Here is a 19,792-nt window from a genome sequence, read left to right as displayed (position 1 = left end):
CCAAACTGCTTTGATCCCAATTATTGAACGACACCAGACTCAACAGCGATATGAGCGCACAACAGTTCAACTACCATTATTATTATTATTACTATTATTATGGAGAGAACAAAAGGGCACAATGACCTGTGAACCAATAAAGAGACCTTCACAGGGACCTAGACATTCATTTATCAAAATATGATAAAGAATTCTGAAACATGAATATTCACTTTTTAATGGAATAACTCAGCTATAACACTGAATTTCAGTTAGTGTCTGAACTTGAGCTCACCATATCAAACAGGGCTTGCAATTTTACATATAGCCGCTAGATGGTAGTGTTTTGTCATGCAACAAACGCTCAAGTCATGCGGTTCAAATGCATTTTGTAAATGGGATAAAATCGCTGCTCAAAAGGCGAAATGAGCATATTTAGTATTAATTAATTGGAGTATAACATAAAATAAATCAAATGATCGTTTGTTGTGTTTTTAATTTTCAATAAAATGTAAGTTTTATGCACATTTCATACAGATGCCATACTCACAAACTATATATGAATATGTGATGTGATAAAAAATACAATCCATATTTTATACATCGTTAATCACAATTTTGTTGTCAGTATTTAAAGCGTCCGCTACAGTAGGGATTCATGAACATTCTTTGTTATCCCAAACGCGATCGCCCTCACGGAGCCATCAATAGGCGAGGGTGAAGTTACGAGCGTTCACGAAGGCATCATGCTGTCACATGGCAGATGAAGGGACTCGCGCTCCGGAGCGACTCCAAACTGCCGGCGCGCGCTCACTTGTGTGTGTCGGCGTGCATGAGAGTGTCCAAGTGTGTTAGGTGTGTATGTGTGTGTCTGTCGGAGTGGACGTGCTCACTTTTCTTTCTGTAAAGTGACGATTTTGGGGGATTTTTTGGACATAACTCCGGAGGACGCGCCGTGAAGTAAGTGTTTGTCATTAGCTTCAGCACCATGCTAACGTGTTTTCTTGTCAAAATAGTGCATTTCCCCCTCAAAGTCAAAGAACCTGGCTGGCTGCGTGTGTGCCTGTGGTGTGGTGTTTTAGTGCATGTTGCTGGAGTGAGCCTGTCAATGTGGGGAAGCCAGTTTGGTGAGCAGGAGCATTCTTCAGCGCACGTTTGTGACAGCGACGTTGGCTTGTGTGACGATTACCATCTTCCCTGTCTCTTTATCCTAAAAATAGTGTTTAAATAGTCGTTTAAGTGACTTTGATATATTGAAATTATTCGCTATTATTCACCTTGCTCCAGCTATCTGGGCTGAGAGGCTGGTGACCATCACTGTGCACTGACAAATCAACGGCACCTCCCATTGAATTATGAAGTAAACAAGATATTTTTGGATTATTTTAACTAAGGATTTAAGTCTACACCTTGGTTCAAGTCAACATACCATTGTGTGGTCATGATCACTGAGCAGATTTCATTGTTTAGTAGTAAGTTAAAAGAATGTGGAATCAAAAATAGCAACAAGAATAGGGTAAAAATAGTAAATAATTACTCCTGTACGAGTCTGAATAACTGTCTAGTTACCCTTGTTAAGTCCTCACTTCCTTTTCCCTTCTCAAGTAGAAGATTATTTTTGTCTGAAGCAGAAGTTTTCATTTTCATTAGTCGGTGTGCTCCAAATGACAGGTTTAACTCAAACACCAACCAATAAGTTAAAATTCCTTCTCCTTCTCTGATCTCCGTCCTTTGTAGATTTTCTGCTTGTGTTTTGCTTTTGGCTCTGACTGTCCATGTCTGTTGCTGTTGGTCAAGGTTTCACAAACAGATAGGTTGTCGGGGCGTCTAACATTGATGCGCCGACAACAACCGCTCGGTGGAAACCATGAGGTGGGTCCATGTCGAGTGATTTAATTTCCTCTTATACTGTGTGAGTGTATAGCAGGGTTTCACCAGGTTGCTTTCTTTTTCATGGAGAGAGTCCAGGGGGCATTGTTTGCCCTGAAAGTTTTTTGTATTTATAGCACTCACCAGCGCTGCTTTCTGCATTTTTATGCCAGATTTTATGCAGTGAAACCAAAGACTTCCAAAGAAAATGGCAGAGGATTGAGTTTCGTGTTAGCATAACAACCCAAACATGGAAGCAGAGACGTTCGTGTGAGCCGTCAACCAGGTTAAGTTGATACCCCTGAGTTTCAAATCAGGTTGACTGCACTGGTGGGAACCTTGTGTAACTGTCCTGTAGCTGTGGCATCTCATCTCATTGTGGTCAAGTACTGGTAGTTGCACATGTCTGTATTCATCACTGAATCTATATCTTAGTGCTTCGTGAGGACCTGCTGATGTCGCACATCTGCTTCTCAGTCGGCTATTTGGTTCGCCAAGCATGTCAGTCATTCGTGCTCACCCTCAAGTTTATGAAAAAAAAGCTTGGAGTATCAGTGTTGTTATTTGAAATTATGGGTTCAGTTCTCACCAACAAACGGTTTTATGCTCCAGGATAGAAAACATGGCTTCGCCTCTGCATGTCCTGTCATGCTCTGTCAGCTCACAGCCATTAAATGATGTTTAGTTGCACTGACACATGCTGTGTAATTGCAGCTCATCAATTTCTGACAGTGTGAGCTTGGGTGGGGGGGGTGATATGCTAATTGTGGCACATCCAACCTAATGTGTGGCTCCCCTCTGCTTAAACATCTGACACACACCCGCGCTCGGCCACCTGAAAGGAGCTGAAGGAGCTTCTATTCTAATAGAATAGTTAAAAGGACTGGTTGCTGCTGACGACGGCGAGTGAATTGGAGCAGGTTTGTTTGACACTTCTAGTGCTTAGAAACAGACGAAAACAAGAGTTTTGTTGGCGATCAGCCTTTTCAAAAGTGTTGTGACGAGTGTGCGATCAAAACACAGTGCAAGCAGCAATGTCATAAATTTTCTAGCCACGGAGCAAATTGATCTACATGTATTTGTGGGAGAGGCCCAAAAATGTTCACCCCATCCTGCTATCAGATTTTGTTTTGTTTAACACGTCAGGAAGTTTGGTTCGATGAAGACAATATTATCATGAGCAATAAATAGACAGGATTTATATTAGAAGGCAAAGTCAAAGGGAAACCAAACGGATGTTACAGATCCATGACAGCATGTGACTTTATCAGTTACAGTACAAGGAAGTGCTGTCATTCCGAATTCCTAGCTGTCCGAGGACCTTCTGTGGTCCTCTTCTTGACATGACACCTTTGTTGGAGTTTCAATTCCAAACATGATGATGCTCTCCTGCGTTTATGACATCACCTCACATATCTGTAGATAAGAATAATAAGAAACGGTATGCAGGATTTTCACCGGTGCTGTTTTATTTTTGGGTTAAATTGTTCCATCAGGAGACGGCGGGGGAGAACGAGATGTTTGCAGATTCGTGCCGGCCAATAAAACAAGTGCCTGAGATGCGTTCATAATTCCAACAACAGCAACATCTGTCGCAGTTGGGGTTGTCACGATGCTAAAATTACGATACTCAGGAAGATATTCAATACCATTTTGGTTTCCGTGAGGATGAAACATGACATGAAAAGGTCTGAAAAAAGAAAACCGAGCTGCAGTAAATAAATGAATAAACAGAAAAAAACATTACCACATTTCCTTTGCAAATAAAAGTGAAATTAACAAGCCAAATATCTATTTATTTTCAAAGCGTCAGGATCCTGTTATGCTGTTTTTTAGGCTGCTAGATACTGCAAATGGTTAACAACAAAACTACCAACTTTCACTGAGTGGTGAGCTAAAAGCAGCTTACATGGACTACAGGAGGCGCCAGCCACAGCTAGTAACAGAACGACCGACACTGAGCCAACACCAACCTGCACCCAGCATGAGACGCTCTCAAACGCCATTGATCATGACCTGTCACGAATTAGGAGGTAACTTTTGGTTTCAAAGTAAGGCTCTAACAAAGATAAAAACAACTGGTTGCAGTATCCCCAGATCCCACTTATGTGCTTCATTAGCAACGAAGCTTGGTGAAGTGCTGCATGCTGTTCTGACCTCATGTTGGCTTCTAAGACATCTGCTTTGGTGGTTTCCCCCAGAACCATGTTGTGCTTGACTTAATCTGGATCGAGTCGAACACATTTCATCCTGGACTGTTTTCTGGACCGACAGCAATGCCATAAGACAAGAGCGGAATATTCTGGTTACGCGTAGTAGCATTGAGCTGTGTTGTCTGTGAGGACTTATGGTGGGTGGCGTGCCATGTGAGCGCTTGTGACAGCGTGTGATCGGAGCGGAGCCCGAGGCGCTCACTGATGATGCAGCCTCTCTCTGTGGATGCACCATCGCTGTTTAAAGCAACACATAATGGGACTTGCTTTCAATTTATCTGTATTAGTCAACATACCATTGTGTGGTCAATCAGTCTCTTTTGAACACACACTGGAACATTTTCAGACAGGCGTTGATTTCATACAGTTACTACAAGGGTTTAACAAAGAGAAGCTCATTGTCTATTTTGTTATTGAAAATTATTCACATTTAGTTTTACTTTACAAGCTTTGTGCTCTAACCTTTGAGACTAAAATACAGTTCAGTTTTTTGGCTGAAGAGAAGTTAATATTTACCTGGTTAATGTTGCACTCAGTAACCCAGTGGTTATTGAAGTTCCCATGGTGAACACAAGCAGCATGTGACTTCATGGTCATGCTCCAGTTCCCTGATGACTGTCCTGGTCTTTGTCATACCAAGAAATACAATCATTGTTTTCCACCCAAATGACAAGTGAGGAACCAGATTTTAACATTCAGTTCATATTTATTTTTTCTCTCCATAAATGCAAGAACATGAGTACCACTTTTGAGATCACCTAAAACAAGTCTAAATGGAAATAACATTCTTCTAAAACATGTTGATAAACTGGGTTCCTCTTTCAATGTCAGACACCCTCACCCAGGTGATTCATTCATGATTGACTTGGTCACTGCATGGTGGAAGTCACTGGGCCTCTTATGGATCTAGATCCAGAGCTAGCTCAAGGCTTTGTGGTCTCCATTGCTGGACTTCGTGGATGGCTCATCTTCTTGCCTCAAGCTGGTGATGTTGGAGTGTTCACACAAAAGATCCACAAAAGCTGCCAATCATGTAAACATCATTCCTTCTGGTGGCCTCTTGTGTTGTGACGAAAGCACTTGTGTTGCTTGACTTGATGGCACCTGCTGATCTCTTTGCTGATGACTTTTGCAACAGGTTTCGACACCTGGTTCAAGTTGTGCGGAAAGAAAGGGTGAAGTCACATAAAAGAATCCTGTCATAGTCAAGGCTTAATTTCACCTTCCAGATTTGCCTTCCTGCACTGCTCACTTGCCTGTGTGACACAGAGGTAGTCCTGTACTTCATCGAACAAGTTGCAAGTAACAAGTATTTCAGCAGAGTGTTGCAGTAGCTCATTTGAATAAAGTGTATTTCAGGTTTCCCTCTTGGGTCCACGAATGATGTCTACATGCAGACAGCATTGTGAGCCTGAGAGCCTTGTGAAGAAAAGCGCACTGTAACTTGATGCTGTCATGTGATCCAACATGTTACCAGGTTTATGTTACTCCACCGTTGCCATGGTGACACTGCTGAACTTTTTAATCAGATGTTTCCGATTCTGAACTGCAGTTCAATTCCTGAGGAGAACTTCTTCAGAATGTGCTTCACCTCATCGGCCGAGGATGCAGTTTCTGCTTCAGAGTTTGGCCACCCCTACCTGTGTGCTTATTGGGTGGTACCGGTGTGGTGGATACACATCGCTGTCTGACTTGTGTGTATTAAGTTGTGTTGACATGTTGTTTCAACGGCGGTCGGCCACATTGGTTACTGCTTCAACAGCAGCTGCAGAACTGCTGTAGCAGTCTCTCCTCTGTCCAATTAGATTTACAAGTAACATCATACTTGCTGTTTTATCACACAGTCTTAACTTTATGACCACCTTCCCTATACACTGCGAGTCAAGCCTCCAAAAAGCCAGCTTGTTTTTAATAAAAAAAAACAAGGGCTTTGTACTTGACTTCTTCGTATAAGTTGTCATGCATAGAAGACCAACCTCTGCTGCAGAGTGAGAGCTACAGTAGCTCCACCTCCATTTCCAAGCAGGAAACAAAGATGTTTCTTAAAGCTGATCAAACATCTGTAAGATGCAGAGCTCAGTCTCATTGCCCAGAATGCATCTGTCTGAGGCCATACAATATCTCCTGTCAAATTAATACCCTCACCCCGACTTTAGTGTTCATGTTCTGTATTTCCCTCTGTGTGTGTGCCAGGAGGGGGCTTAAGTCTGGCCTCTAGCTGCTGACACTTAACTAAACGGGCTAAAGCCCGATGAGCAAACCCCCCCACCCCTCCCACCCTGACGACTTCTCTGTCAGTTAGGTTTCTGTCGTTTAATTTTCCCTGTACTCACGCGTTCTGGCTTTTCCTGTTTCCGCAACTCTGCAGAGGAATCACAAAGGGCTGGAGTTTCTAGTCCGTTGGCTTCTCTTAGCATTTATCATACTGCCTCAATCCTGTGGTGCGCCGCTGCCGTGGAGATTCTCTTGTCATCTGCAGATTGTACTGGAAATTATCGTGTGCGTTTGTTGGTTATCGCCCAGAAAACAAATACACAAGCATTGAAGATGAAATAAATATGAACTGCGGAGGAGCAGTCGTGCCCAGACTTTCCTGGCCTGCAAGCCGTGTTTTTGAGGGCTGCCCCCCTGCCTCGCCCCATTACTTCCAACGTCTAACTCATTAGGACAGAGGTGGGCAGTTAAATTTCCTGAAGGGCCACATTATAAACTGTGACTGTTGTGAGGGGCCATCATGCCAAAAGACGGAAAAGAAAATCAAGTAATAAGGACGAAATGAACCATAAAAGGTTCAATGGAAGCAAGGATATGAAGAAGTGTAAATATGGCAGGAACCCTATAAAAAATAATGTTTGCATTTTAGTTGAATTGAAATCATAATAAAACTATGGACCAAACACCAAAGATGAAAAGGCAATCTATTTAAAAAATATATTTTGAATTTTCTTTCATCCTATTTTGAGGAAAATACTGAAATGACAAACGGAGAGAAGAAACAAAAATGTAGTCAGGAATCTGTTATATTTACTGTTACTGGATGACAAGTTATCAGTTGTATAGTTTTAGTCTGACCTCACTTTGACCAGGTCTGCATTAGGAGATGCTTGGATTAGTATCATCATATAAGCGAATGAATCTTCGGTTGTGTATTTGCAATGTGGAGAAATGCTACAGTTTCTCCCAAGTCCTTTTAAAACTGATTTGTCTGAGCGACCGGCTCAGGGGTCATCTGTTCGATTCCGTCTTCCTCTTGAGGTACATTTTTGCTAAACACGACTTGGCCTCTCCTGACAAAAGAAAAGGCTGAGACCGAACCAAGCTGGATACTGGACAAACTAATAGTTCCAGTAAAAGCGTTTGAGCTCTTGATTTGTTCTGGGAAAAATGGCCGCTGTTTCTTTTGTTGTAAGAAATGTATGTGTGTGTCTACATTACGAATAGACTTATGGCTCAGTATTCTTGTAGGTCTTGGTCTTGCGCCCCTCCTTGGCCTTGATTTCTGGTCCTCAAGCTCTTGGACTTGATCTCCATATGCTCTGGTCTCAGGTTAGGTGGTCTCGACTACAACACTGCTAGCGTTGCTTAAGTCGCTACAAAAGTACCTCAGAACAGAAACTACAAACCACGCTAGCTTGCAGTGGAAGGTGATTGGGATGAACGATCAGTTTGTCCTCCATGATGACGACCAAGTATTTCTCCCTCTATGAACACATTGTGAAAGACCTGTGCTCTGATTGGTTAATGCTCTACCACTGGAGGCAAAACGTCCGATTTTACAACTTGAGTATCACGTTCTGCTTGCGTCCACTTGGTGTCTGCCCACAACACTATGGCGCTGTACCTGAGGCGTTGCATCCTCCGCTCCCATATTGACACGCGCCACTTTATTCGCGTCAATTGCACCTCTGGATTTATTTGACATGCAAATCACCGGCTTTTGACGGATCACTGTCTACGTTCTCGTCACAGGTTGACAATGTAGTGAATGAGCAATTGTGTGTCTTTCTCAGTGATGATGAGTGTGGTGATCCGTGCAGCCATTGATCCCTGCAGGAGAATCATTTACTCCTGACATGCTATTTGTATTGATTCATCCATTTCTTGCTGCCGTCCGTGTGTGGAAGGTTCACTGAAGAATCTGGCCTGGATTACTTCTCCCTGGATTATCGACACAGCTAATTTCGTCAACATCTCCCCTGACAGCCTGTATTGACACAGCCTCTCAGCCTCCTTCCCGTTGGGCTTATGATAATGATGTTGTATACCAGTCAGGTGTCGTATAGCGGCACCGCTTTGTAGCTGTAATCCGCTAAATACTGTCAAGCCGGCTCGCAGTTTCTGCCTTTTTACTTACTGTTTCCTACTAAACATTCCAACTCGCAGGTTTTCTTGTTGTCATACTGCGCCTTGGCGTTCTGGCAACAAACATGGGCAACCTACTTTTTGTTTGTCCTTTAATTTATTTGTGCAATAAATGTTTGTCATGTTATTTAAATATCACAAGATGCTATTCATATCCATTGAGGCCTTTTAAGATAGCAAAATGACAAGTTTGCCATTTGGACAATTATATCAGCACGAACTGATGTGTGTCAAACTTCAGGCCCAGGGCCAAATCCTGCTCACTGAGCGCTGAGCCATTCACACAAGCCTGCAGTAGCTGAAAATGCCAATTCAATTCATTGCGCAAACACCGAGCAGATATCATGACCCATGAGGATCGCAGTGTTTTAGTGTCCCCAGGAGTTCATCTGGAAATTAAAAAACAATGTAGATGGAAGGGAATACGATTAGAAGTCAAGGTGGATATGTGTTTCCTTGTGTTGTGTGATGCTTTATGCAGTGATTTAAGGGAAAAAATGGCAATCAAGAATTAAAGCTGAGACAGACGTTTGACTGCGTTCAAGATTTTGGCGTCTCGTGTGATTAGGTTTGGCTTCTGGTGCTGTTAAGGAGGAGGAGGTTGTTTGAAGGTGAAGAAGTAGTTTGAGGGTGGCATGATATGAGGCCATCTTGAGGCGATGATGATTTATAGTGGCAGGTTGGAGGACAAAGGAGAAGCTGAAGAGGTAAAGGTATGAAGAGTGCCGGAGAAGAGAGTGCAGGCAAGGTGGAGACGACGGTGACGTCAGAGCAGCGGCAGTTAATACAAGACACATTAGTGATCTCTGACATGATGTGTTTTTAGAAACTCAGAAGTCAAGTTGAAGTTGCTGAGGGATCAGAGAGGACAAGATCAGTGCATAGAAGTGATGGGTAGATGAGGTTTCGTGACACAGTATTGACGGGTTGATGAGGTTTCATGAAACAGTGTCCTGATTTTCAGAAGCCACCAGATGGCACTGCCTGCTGTTAAATTCTTGGAATAAAACTTCTAAGTCAGGAGCACCATCTAGTACACTGTGTCATCAACCTTGCAATACTCTTACATGGTGCCTCATCTACCCATCACTAGTGTATAACAATGGGACAGCTCAGGTTTGGATACCATGTTAGGGAGGTCTGATAGTTTGCATGATGAAGAATGTGGCCGGTGAAGGTAGCAGAAAAAAGGAAAAGAAAAAAAGACGACTGAATAGGTTCATGGATGTGGTGACCTTAGGTGTGAGTAAAGGATGAACTAGAGAGGTGGTGGACGTGCTGTGGCAAGACCCGATGGAAGAAGAAGAAGGCTCAGTCAGTCCTCAGTTCTTTGATTTGTCCCAGTTCTGCACAGTGGTGCATGTAAATACAATATATTTTCTACTATTATTTAGGTTATATAAGTTGCTCACAAAGTGTTGACAAAGAAAAACAGAACGAGAAGCTTCTTTTTATGTGAGGCGTGTAGAGCCTATAATTCCAAAACAAATGTTTAAATTCTGTGAACTGTTGCCTCTATATATTTGTCGTACACATTTATAGCAATCATTGTCACCGCGAAAAGTTTCTTTTCCTCATTAGCAACATCCTCTATTTGTTTTTTACACTTGATGCATTCCATTCTTCCAAAAAAAAAAAATGCCTGAAAAAATCTCTCACTCTTTGTTTTTTTGTTGTTGATGACTAACTACAAGTCTTGTGTTGCGTAATGGATCATTACTTCGCAAGTAAAATAGATGATGGCAGAAGAAGCGCAGAAGCTGTGTGGTCAGTGAAGGAGAAAGATCGTCTGCAATCCAACGGGAGAAGAGCGAGCGGAGCAGAAAATCTGACTGTGTGGAACAAATAAAGAAGTGAGGAGTTCCACACCGACGTGATTAGATGAGCCTGACGGATCGCACCGCACCTATGATTGTGAGTCTTGGCACTGAGAGAGTCTCTCACTCGTGTGTCTGAACGAGGACGTTGCCAGTCGGAGCAAAACAGAGGAGCAAACACTGAAGTAGTCGTCAGTGTTTTCTCCGCTCGACTTGTCAATTTGACTTGGTTCTGTTGTTTGCTTCCAAAAGGTTCAGTCACAAGGTTAACTGGTGAAATGTAGGCTGGCACCACCTGGCTATGATGGATACTTTATTCTGAAGCCCATGAGTATGATCAGATACTATAAATGTCGCCATGTTGATCAAGGTCAAAGGCCACTGGAGGCTGCTGGACTTGCTGACGGGTTGAAGATCTGGTTGCTTAATTTCAATCCTCTTGGCATGAATGAGAACCAACATGTGGTCGTGATCTACACACCTAGTTCTGAATAGGTCTGCTTTTCAAGAGAAACCAACCGGAAAACGGCACCATGAAAACCAAGGAGCTAAACAAACACCTCACCACGAAAGGATCCAGGAAGCATCCGGCTAGATTGTTGGACAAACTATTGCTCATTCCGTTCAATAGGGAACACGGCAGCTCTGCCTCCCACTGCCTTATCTTTGAAGGAGGACAATGTGGATGTAACTATTTACCTGGTGAATGTAGTATTTTTAGACAGAAAGTAAACTATTATGATTAACTGAAGAATGGGATGAAGAAGGCTTCAGAAACAGCATACAGTTTACTCAAAGCTGTGGCATCGACATCGGAGACAAAACCTTAGCAGAAGAGCGGTGATGCGTCCCACAGAAACTGCAGTAAATGTATCCACCTTTTGAGCTCAAGCTCCTTCTTAGCGTCACTCATCAACAAACCCCACAATGCATGTGCTTGCCCTCTGGCTGGGATTGAATTTGTACTCCAAAGTTTGATGACAACCAGTCAGTCGCGCTCCCCCTGGTGGCATGCCTCCACATGTCCCCCAGCCACGCAAAGAGTTAATACTCAGTGGCAGAATATTTAACAGGCCGTATCGGCACCTGATAACAGACGGGCTGCTGTAACACAAACTCTCCTTTGTTAAGCCAACACATAGATTGTTCATGGTCGCAGAGAGCGAGCGAGCAAGAGAGAGAGAGAGAGTGACTGTCAGTGGTGCTGCGGTGAAGCAGGAAGAGACAAGCCACATGTAGTCCAGTTTGACAAACCCGTTTGTCTTGAGTGCATGAAGAGGAGTGTCTGTTTACTACCAGAGAGCGAGCCTGACGTGAGTGAAGACACACACTATGTGAGCGAATCTTTTTTGTGGCTGTGTGGATACACTCTAAACCAGGTAATATATTCTAATTTACATCTTTGTTTAGAGATTATTTTCATTTTAAAACCTGGGCTAATTCAAAACTGCTGAGTTACCTACTTTAAAACTGATTTAGCCGTCAAGATTCTCTCATGGCAGCCATGATTTTTGCCTTCAAACTGCTCCAAACTGTTAACTCATTGTATGAAGGAGCAGGAACAATGCTGTACTTGGTTGTGTACTTTTGTGGAATTTCAGTGATCTGTGAATCTCGTTGCTCCATGTTCTTTCTCTTACCTGAAAGGACAAATGCACAGACACAAGATGTTCTTGAAAAGTTTCTTGACAGGCAGAAGCTCTGTCATTCAGGAGAGACCGAGTAAAGAGAAACCAGTTGGGGTGGCTTTGGTGTCTCTTTAGGCTGCCTCCTAGATGCCACCTTGTTCTGGTACAGCCACTGGGAAGAGGCCCCGGGACAGACCCAGGACACATTGGAGAGATGATCTCTCTCTCCTGGCTTAGGAATGCCTGGTACTGGGATGATTCTGGGGAGCAACAAGTCTGGGCCTCTTTGCTGTGGCTGCTGCCCCTGTGACCTGCCCCCAGATGGAAGACGGATGCATTCTTGCCTCAAACACCCATCATAGTAAACGACTGGCCTGTTATTGTATTTTGTTGTTCAATATTTTGGTTGTGTTTTCGATTACGATGAGATATATTACCATAAATAAACTAGTTAATAATATGTGTATTAGCAGCTTATCAGCCAGTTCATATTAATTATGTAGTCAGAGTCTGAAGGTATTTAGCCCTGGAATCGTTACCAAAAGCTTACACAATACAACACCGTAATTACTTATTATTAACAGTAAATATGCAACTAATTGTTTTGTTAATGATTAATCCTTCATCAGGGACTCCTCCATGTTGCTCCCATGTTTGCATCTGGACACCAAGATAGTTGAACCTCTTCAACTGACTTCTCTTTAAGCAGCAGTGGATCTATTTTGAGTCTCTTCTGGATGACTGGATGAGTTTATCTTGAAGAAAGGGTCCCGACGTTCTGCAGAGAAAGGTTATTTGTTGTGTTGGCGTCTTGTTTTTTGGCCACGACCCAAAGCTTGTGAGGACAGCTGAGAGTTGGATTGTAGACATCCTGGGAAATGGAGATCTTTGGCTCAGCTCTTTGTTCACCATAACATGTGTATATGGAGTCCTCCTGATCTCTTCCACTGTAAGACTCAGTAGCACCACTTACTGTCCTCACGTGAGAGTTGCAACGATTTGAATTTTGAAAACCCTGACCTGCCACTTCGGATTTATTTCTAATTTGCAGCACTTTGATTTCATCGTCGTTGGAATCTTGTTCTATTAAAAAACAGTATTTACCGTTTCTTTGCTTTTACTCATAGAAGTAGCAAGGATTTAGCTTCTCATTGAAATTTAGAATAAACTTAAAATAAACTTCAGAAATGTCTGGGACTAAGCTAAATTAACTAAACATCCTCAACCACCAACAAAGAGTCCAGAGTTTTTGGGCTCCTTAGAGAAGAAGTGGCACAATCCAGTAGCTTTGTGTCCCTTTAAATGATAAAACATAGCTTTGATTCTGGCATCAAATGCTCCCCACTCGGCTGGTTTCTTAAATGGTGAATGATGTTTTTTGTAGGGAACAATTGTATCCCTTCCTCAAGTTACTTTAGAATTTAGAAGAATTACAGATTGCAAAATACTTGTTTGCGCTGGTGATTTTTTTTGTGACCTGGTGGGCGTGGCCTGTCAGTCGTCCCTCGATCACGACAGTGCACAAGAGGACAGTGACATCTTAAAAGTCAGCAGAGGTCCTGAAGAGGAGAGCCCCATAAAAAATTGAGAATCCGGCAAGGTTAATGAAACCGGTGCACCCTGAGTGTCAATGTTAATGATGACCCTTTCAGTTCTCTGGTGACTGAGATTAGCACATACATCCACGTGTTGGGTTTATATGCCAGACACAGACTCTATAATAGACTTTGCCTGAGAACTGCGGAGAGCCCGAGGGCACCCCAAGTAATGACAGCGTGTTACAGATCATTGGCCGCGCTCGTTGCAGACGCTCAGTGCTTACTGTCAGCCATTTTGCTGAGTTGTAGCAATGACAGTTGCTGCTAATGTTCAAGAGCTGTTAGTGGCTCTGTGGGGGGTTCATCGTCCCCGAGGGCATCCGTCGTTACATCATTGCGTAACCCCCCCGCTCAGACCCGTGTCTTCATGTCTGTTTGAGTCGAATTCTAAACGACAGTGTGACGGAGGGAAAGATGACAAAGACATGTCAGGCAGATATGCGAAGACAGAGGGAGGACGGTGACAACGATGGGGCTGACTGCGCAGTTTGCAGCTACCTTGATGTGGACAGGCACCTGGAACATGTGTGGGAGTGAGTGATATTGAAAAAGACAGGAGCCATGGACACCTTGTTAAGTACACAAGCGCCTTGATGCTTCACGCCAATGCTGGTGAGAATGTGGGATCCAACTATTGTTGTAGTCCCTACACTAGTATGAGGTTGCAACTTTGTGACTTTAGTCAATAAAGGATGAAGTGATTTCACTTAACTCTTACAAAGCATGGGTCCATGATAGTAGTTTTGGAGTCCCATGTTGGTAAAATGTTTCAATTGCTTACCTTCAGTTCAAAGTCATTGTGAGAATGCTCTATAGTGATGAAGAAAGACTCGAGCCAAAAGACAAGACCCCATTCACCTCCTGCTCTGGCTGTGGTTGCAGTGTTTGGGTCAATGAGGGTGTCTGGACTATCTCTCAGATATAGAAGCTCAGTCATACAAGAGAGACTCAGAGGAGAGAGTGCTGCTCTGACTGAGGTGGCTCAGACATCTTGTCAGAATGTCCAGACATTCACAGTATGAGATGCTCTGGGACATGCCCAGAGCATCTCATACTGTGAGCAAGCCCAGGGCCAGATGCAAGATCTGCGACCACCTTGTAATTCCCTAGGAAAGTTGGAGGAGGGTTCTGGGAAGTGGAGGTACCCCTGGGCCTCTGTGCTCTCAATGCTGCCCCCACAACCCGCCCTGTGACACAGAAACGGATGGATCTGTGTATGACCACAACAACAATAGCTAAATAATAATAATGAGTTATGGTCCATGCTGAGGACTTAATTTGAAAATCACTACAACCAGACCATGAGGTTTTTCATTCAAAAATCATGCAGCAAATTTTCCCCTATTTGGAGCATCACTTTATATAATGATAAATCCGGTGATGTACATAGACACTGGCCTAGATTCTACACTTAGGACGATCTCAACACTAACTTACCTCCCTCCTTCAATCAAATTTCATTCTTTAACCAAAGAAAAGCATAAAGAATTCTAGTATAGTTTAATACTAGTGCAGAATAACTTAAAAATGATGTGTTGTTTAATTCTGCAGGGATTAATAAAACCATCAGAAGTTGGATGTTTCCCACCATCACCATGGAAACGGAGGCGAGTCACATGCTGGAGGCAGCTCTGGAGCAGATGGACGACATCATCGCAGGTGAGTTAAGCTGACATTTCATTTAAAACACTTGCAGCTTAACTGAATTATTCCTCTGATAAATGTGTAGAGTTCGGTCTGCAAAAACATTTTGGCACACGAAGTTGATCCGTTCTTTATCGACTCCAAAGTATTTTCCAATGAATAAATAAATGAAACAGAATGAGGTCGAGCTTCACCTGCCTGCTGTACTGTTTTGGTGTCATTTTATGTAACGTTCAAAACAAACATTTAATCCACACACTTTTGCGCCGTTGAAGCCACAAAACATCTGCTTAGTTACATCTGCTGCGGGCAGACAGGGCATGTGAGGAGGTTCATCAGAGAAAATCTGTGGAAAGAAGGTTGCAGGAAGAAGGTGCTGTTAAAAAAATATTTTAACTAACTTTAACTAAAGGCAAAAATCATAAGGTTACACAGCTCAGCTGTAGTCTGATAATAAAAAGAAAATCATCTGAATAATGTATTAAATAATTAATGACAAAATTAGCATTTCTTGAATCAATACATCAAGATTCAATAATCATATAAGTTAAATACATGCATACTAGGTAAACAGAACTACACATTTGACATTGTAATTTAATTACAATACTGTTTATTACTGCTTATTTTTGTACTCGCTTACTTATTTGGTGACAAGTACCTGGCTTTTATTTGTCACTTAAGCATATTTTATGGGTTAAAACAATCCTGGTTTGTGCTTACATCACTGGCAACATTATACTATATTATATATATAAATTACAATTGGACAGCAGGTGGCAGTAACAATGCATTGCTTCTATAATGTAAATATGGGAGACGAAGAAGAGGCTCCTGGGAAGGACGGGTTGCACTATTGAAAATCAAAAGGGGGACGTCTCAATGAATCAATTAAATTATAATCTCAGTAACACATTCAAAATAATAGAAAACGACAGTAAAAAATAATTTCCAAAGTTAGCGTTTCCGTTTAACATGCTGGTCACATGACCTTATGAATGCCTCACGTGAGCTCAACGAATGACAAGTTTCGGTTTCCTAAAGGAAACGTAATGATGGATCTCTGCTTTCTGTCAGGACTCTTTTCTATCACATAAAAATCGCTCAGAACCTGCTGACCTCATCCAGCCGTTTGTGCTGAGTCTCAGTGACCACAAATAGAAGCACATTAAAACCCTGCGATAACATCAGCCAATCAGGAAAAAGGAAATTGGCCTCACTTATCAACAGTTACATGGTGCTTATGAACGAGTCCATCCTGGGGTTTTATTTTTACTCCAGAGGCCGCTGGGGAATTCAGTCCACTGCAGTTGCAGGTCCAACAACAGTCACCCAAGCTCTTTGCTGATGTTTATGACAACTAATCATGATCTGGAGGCTCAGCCATTCAGGTTTGCTGATGTTCCTCTAGGTTCTAAAGCGGCAGCTGTGGTGGAGTACTCCAACAGCTTGTACAATCTGGGTTCCCCTCTGAGCACCGGCCCGCTACAGGTGGTCCAGCTGGCTGAGGACCTCAAACTGGCTCTGGAGATGGAACCCAGCCTGGAGGAGCGGGAGAACCTGCGAGCACAGATACCTGCAGAGACGACTCGAGCTCTGCTGGACTGGCTACAGACTCCAGACGTGAGTACATCACAATATCTGTGACATCGTCCCAGTCAATCAAAAAACAAGTTTCCTGCTTTTAAACTATGAGGCCCCTAAATAGAAACAGGTGGATAACTTTGGTTTCCTATCTGGGGTCCTCCTCAGAGACGTCGCATTAGTGAGATAGGTATCAACTTCCTGTTTTGGCTGGTACCACTGGATCTGTCGTTGCTAATAAGACCTCCCCTGAGTTGCTCATGATATGACATACAAGCTTAATAACTGTTTAGTTTGTCTTCATGTTGCTGTGCATATGAGTATACCTTGTATCGTGGGGACCATTTCTTGGAAACACACCTCCATGTGGTGACCTTTTTTGGTTGGTCCCCACAAGTTTAAGCCTCAGTTTTGGCAATGAGCGGTCCCCACAAGGATAGAAAAACAAACCTGAATGTGTGCATATGACCTGCAGAGGCTGCTGTTCACTTACTATATCACGCCACGCTTTCTTCATCCATCACTTTTATAGTTCAAGAATTTTAGTCTGTCTTTGCATAGTCGTGCAAAGGAAATATAATATATCAGTGTGTCGGCGTGCTGCTCCGATTTTATCGTCTTTTCCTGTTTGTTTCATCCTGTTTGTTCCCCGCTGACCTCACACAACTGGAGGGAAGGGAGCCTCACTCCCCCCCTCTCTCACTCCAGCTGGTGATGGTTTCAGTGTATCCGCAGGGTCCATCTACACACACACACACACACACACACTCAAGTAAACACAAAAAGTTTATCATTGACAGGAAGTTGTGCTTATCACTGATGACCCTGAGAAGTTTCAGTGGTTGAAGTTGAACACATCCTAAATATTTCACCTCACCCGTGGAGATATGTGTGGTGAGAGCAGTTGTTTTTGTTTCCTTGGAAATTAAATGTTAGAGAAGATGCCACTAAAAAAGTCTGAGACTTATTTGCTGTCAGGTCTGTTAAGGACTCGGTATAAAGCTCCATCCATTCACAGAAGGGAGACAGTGGAGAAATATTCCTCACGAAAAGTCTGTACCCCGTGAAATTGGACACGGATTGGTGCAGTACTCATGCCAGTCCTGCATGTGGCGTAGAAGCGCTCCGGTCTTGTCATTACTGTGTAATTGATGAAATCCTTCATTGGTAATGATTTTCCCATGTAAAATGTAAAATAGATAAACTAGTCCAGTCAGTATGTTCCGGCCCAGGGTTTGGTTGTGGTGTCCAGTTGTCACAGATGACTTGACATTTGTCATGCTACTGACGCCCGAGTGGTCGTTCATTTCTGGCGACCAAATGACTTTGAAATCACATGATGAAAGTAGGTCAGTCATCTGGGCGGTTCTTACACAAGCAAATTTAAACATCGCAGATGAAAGAGGCAGAACCGCTGCCCTTTATTTACAGTGGAAGCACATTAAAGCAAAAAAAAGATTTTAGCAGTGATGCTGAATTCTCCCTATGTCACTGTAAAATCTATGCTGTGATTGGTTAACGCGCCGTGACTTGTCACTTAAGTTCAGAAGTGACCTGAAATCTACGTAATGAAGCTGTTGCCCCAACCAAACATGTCTGCTGATCCAGTATTGTGGCGCAACTTTTTGTGGCTCGTAGTTACAACTCTACGTTGACTTTACATCATCTATGAACTTATCTTTAAAGTGCACTCTTCAGTGAGGTCTCGCTGTGCTCCTGTGAATTTCCTCCAGACACTCTGGTTTCCTCCCACAGTCCTAGAGCACACAGTGGTAAATCAATGGATGATTCTAACTTTTCTGTAGGAGTGTTTGAGTGGCTGGGATAGAGTTCAGCCCTCTACGACCCAATTGAAGGAAGAAAACTCTTACAATAGACTTCAGTTAAAAATGAGTGTCCTTGCTATGCAACTCAAGTTTGTTCTGTGCTGATGCAGAGTAAGACGATTTGTGTCTGTTTCTTTCTATAACGTCACACAGTTGATCGGTTGAATGACTCTATGACTTTGGATACGCAACCCTCCAACTGCACATATACAGAGCCTTTAAGAAGTGCAAGTGAGGTCCTCTGTGTCTGTGTATATGTGGAATGGCTGGCAGTGCCGACTTGATTGTGGGAACAGCCACATGGTTGCCGACACAGTTAAGCCAAGAGAAACATATTACTCTCATTCTGCTGATTGAACAACAACAACAAACATTCTGCAAGTCCATTTGTGAGACAGCCCGAGAAAGAAAGAGGAGTCTCAGCACCCCCCCTCTCTCTCTGAGCTCCCCCATTTGGCAGCCAGACAGACCCCAGCAGGGGCGAGAAAACACTGGGATTGAGAGGCAGAATGTGAAAGACCGAGTGGAAGTTGAGGTATTATAAGAAGTGAATGTGGTTCAGACAGGGCAGCCGGGGATTTGGGGGGTGGCAAGAAAAAAAAAAAGTAGAAGGGGGAGTCGTCCCTCCCCAAAAACTTCCACAGCTGTGAGCGTAACTTTCCTCACACTGCTTCACACATGACAGTGCTCGTGTGCAAGCTGTTAACTGAAGAATCCACTCTTCAGACTGTGGTGGGCTGTGCCTTCACACACACCCAGATACACACACACACACACACACATTGTGACAGAAGCCGCCTAAAAGAGAGGAAACAGGCAGCGATGGGCTTGGAGCATGGAGACTCCCATCGACTTGCACAAGCACTTCTCTTGGCTCAAAAAGGTATGTTTTGTTTGTCTCTGGTGGCGTCTTCTGAGCATTCTTTGAACCTCCTCGCTCGGCTGTGATCATACTTGATGTCCCCGCTCCGATCTTCTTACTGTGGTTTGGTCCTGCTGCAGCTTGTTTTCTGAGTTTGCGTTTGCTCATAAAGCTTAGCTTCGTCTTAAGTCTGTGTTTGTGTGCGAGACAAGTTTAACTCTGCAATCAGATTAGCGTTGCCCATCAGCTGATAGCAGTGACGAGTGGGATTCAATCAGGCTGTTTGCTCAGAAACTCCCTGCTCTGGTGAAAACAGAAACTGTGTGATGTCATCTGCTCACAGAATGGAAACTTGCATGTGAAAACTGAAAAAGATTATGTTACAAAGATATGTATGTGAACTAACGCGG

General features: G+C 43.1%; 1 protein-coding gene across 15 annotated transcripts in view; it reads left to right on the top strand.

Moving 5' to 3' along the window:
* The first annotated feature begins 759 nt into the window (after positions 1-759).
* Positions 760-19,792, top strand: part of ppfibp2b (PPFIA binding protein 2b) — a 47,130-nt gene continuing 28,097 nt past the window's right edge. For 3 of the 15 annotated variants that reach the window (XM_053885145.1, XM_053885143.1, XM_053885136.1), the window contains exons 1-3: positions 13,748-14,078; positions 15,018-15,125; positions 16,522-16,733. In XM_053885145.1, the coding sequence (XP_053741120.1) occupies positions 14,060-14,078; positions 15,018-15,125; positions 16,522-16,733 (339 nt within the window). In that variant the 5' untranslated portion in view covers positions 13,748-14,059. Of the gene's footprint in view, positions 940-9,482; positions 11,620-13,745; positions 14,079-15,017; positions 15,126-16,521; positions 16,734-19,158; positions 19,404-19,792 lie in introns of those variants that run through there. The other 12 variants (XM_053885137.1, XM_053885142.1, XM_053885147.1 and 9 more) reach the window with 10 other exon arrangements.

Source organism: Synchiropus splendidus, chromosome 14, assembly GCF_027744825.2.
Source record: "Synchiropus splendidus isolate RoL2022-P1 chromosome 14, RoL_Sspl_1.0, whole genome shotgun sequence".
Classification (NCBI taxonomy): domain Eukaryota; kingdom Metazoa; phylum Chordata; class Actinopteri; order Syngnathiformes; family Callionymidae; genus Synchiropus; species Synchiropus splendidus.
This window is presented reverse-complemented; position numbering and strand designations above follow the sequence as displayed.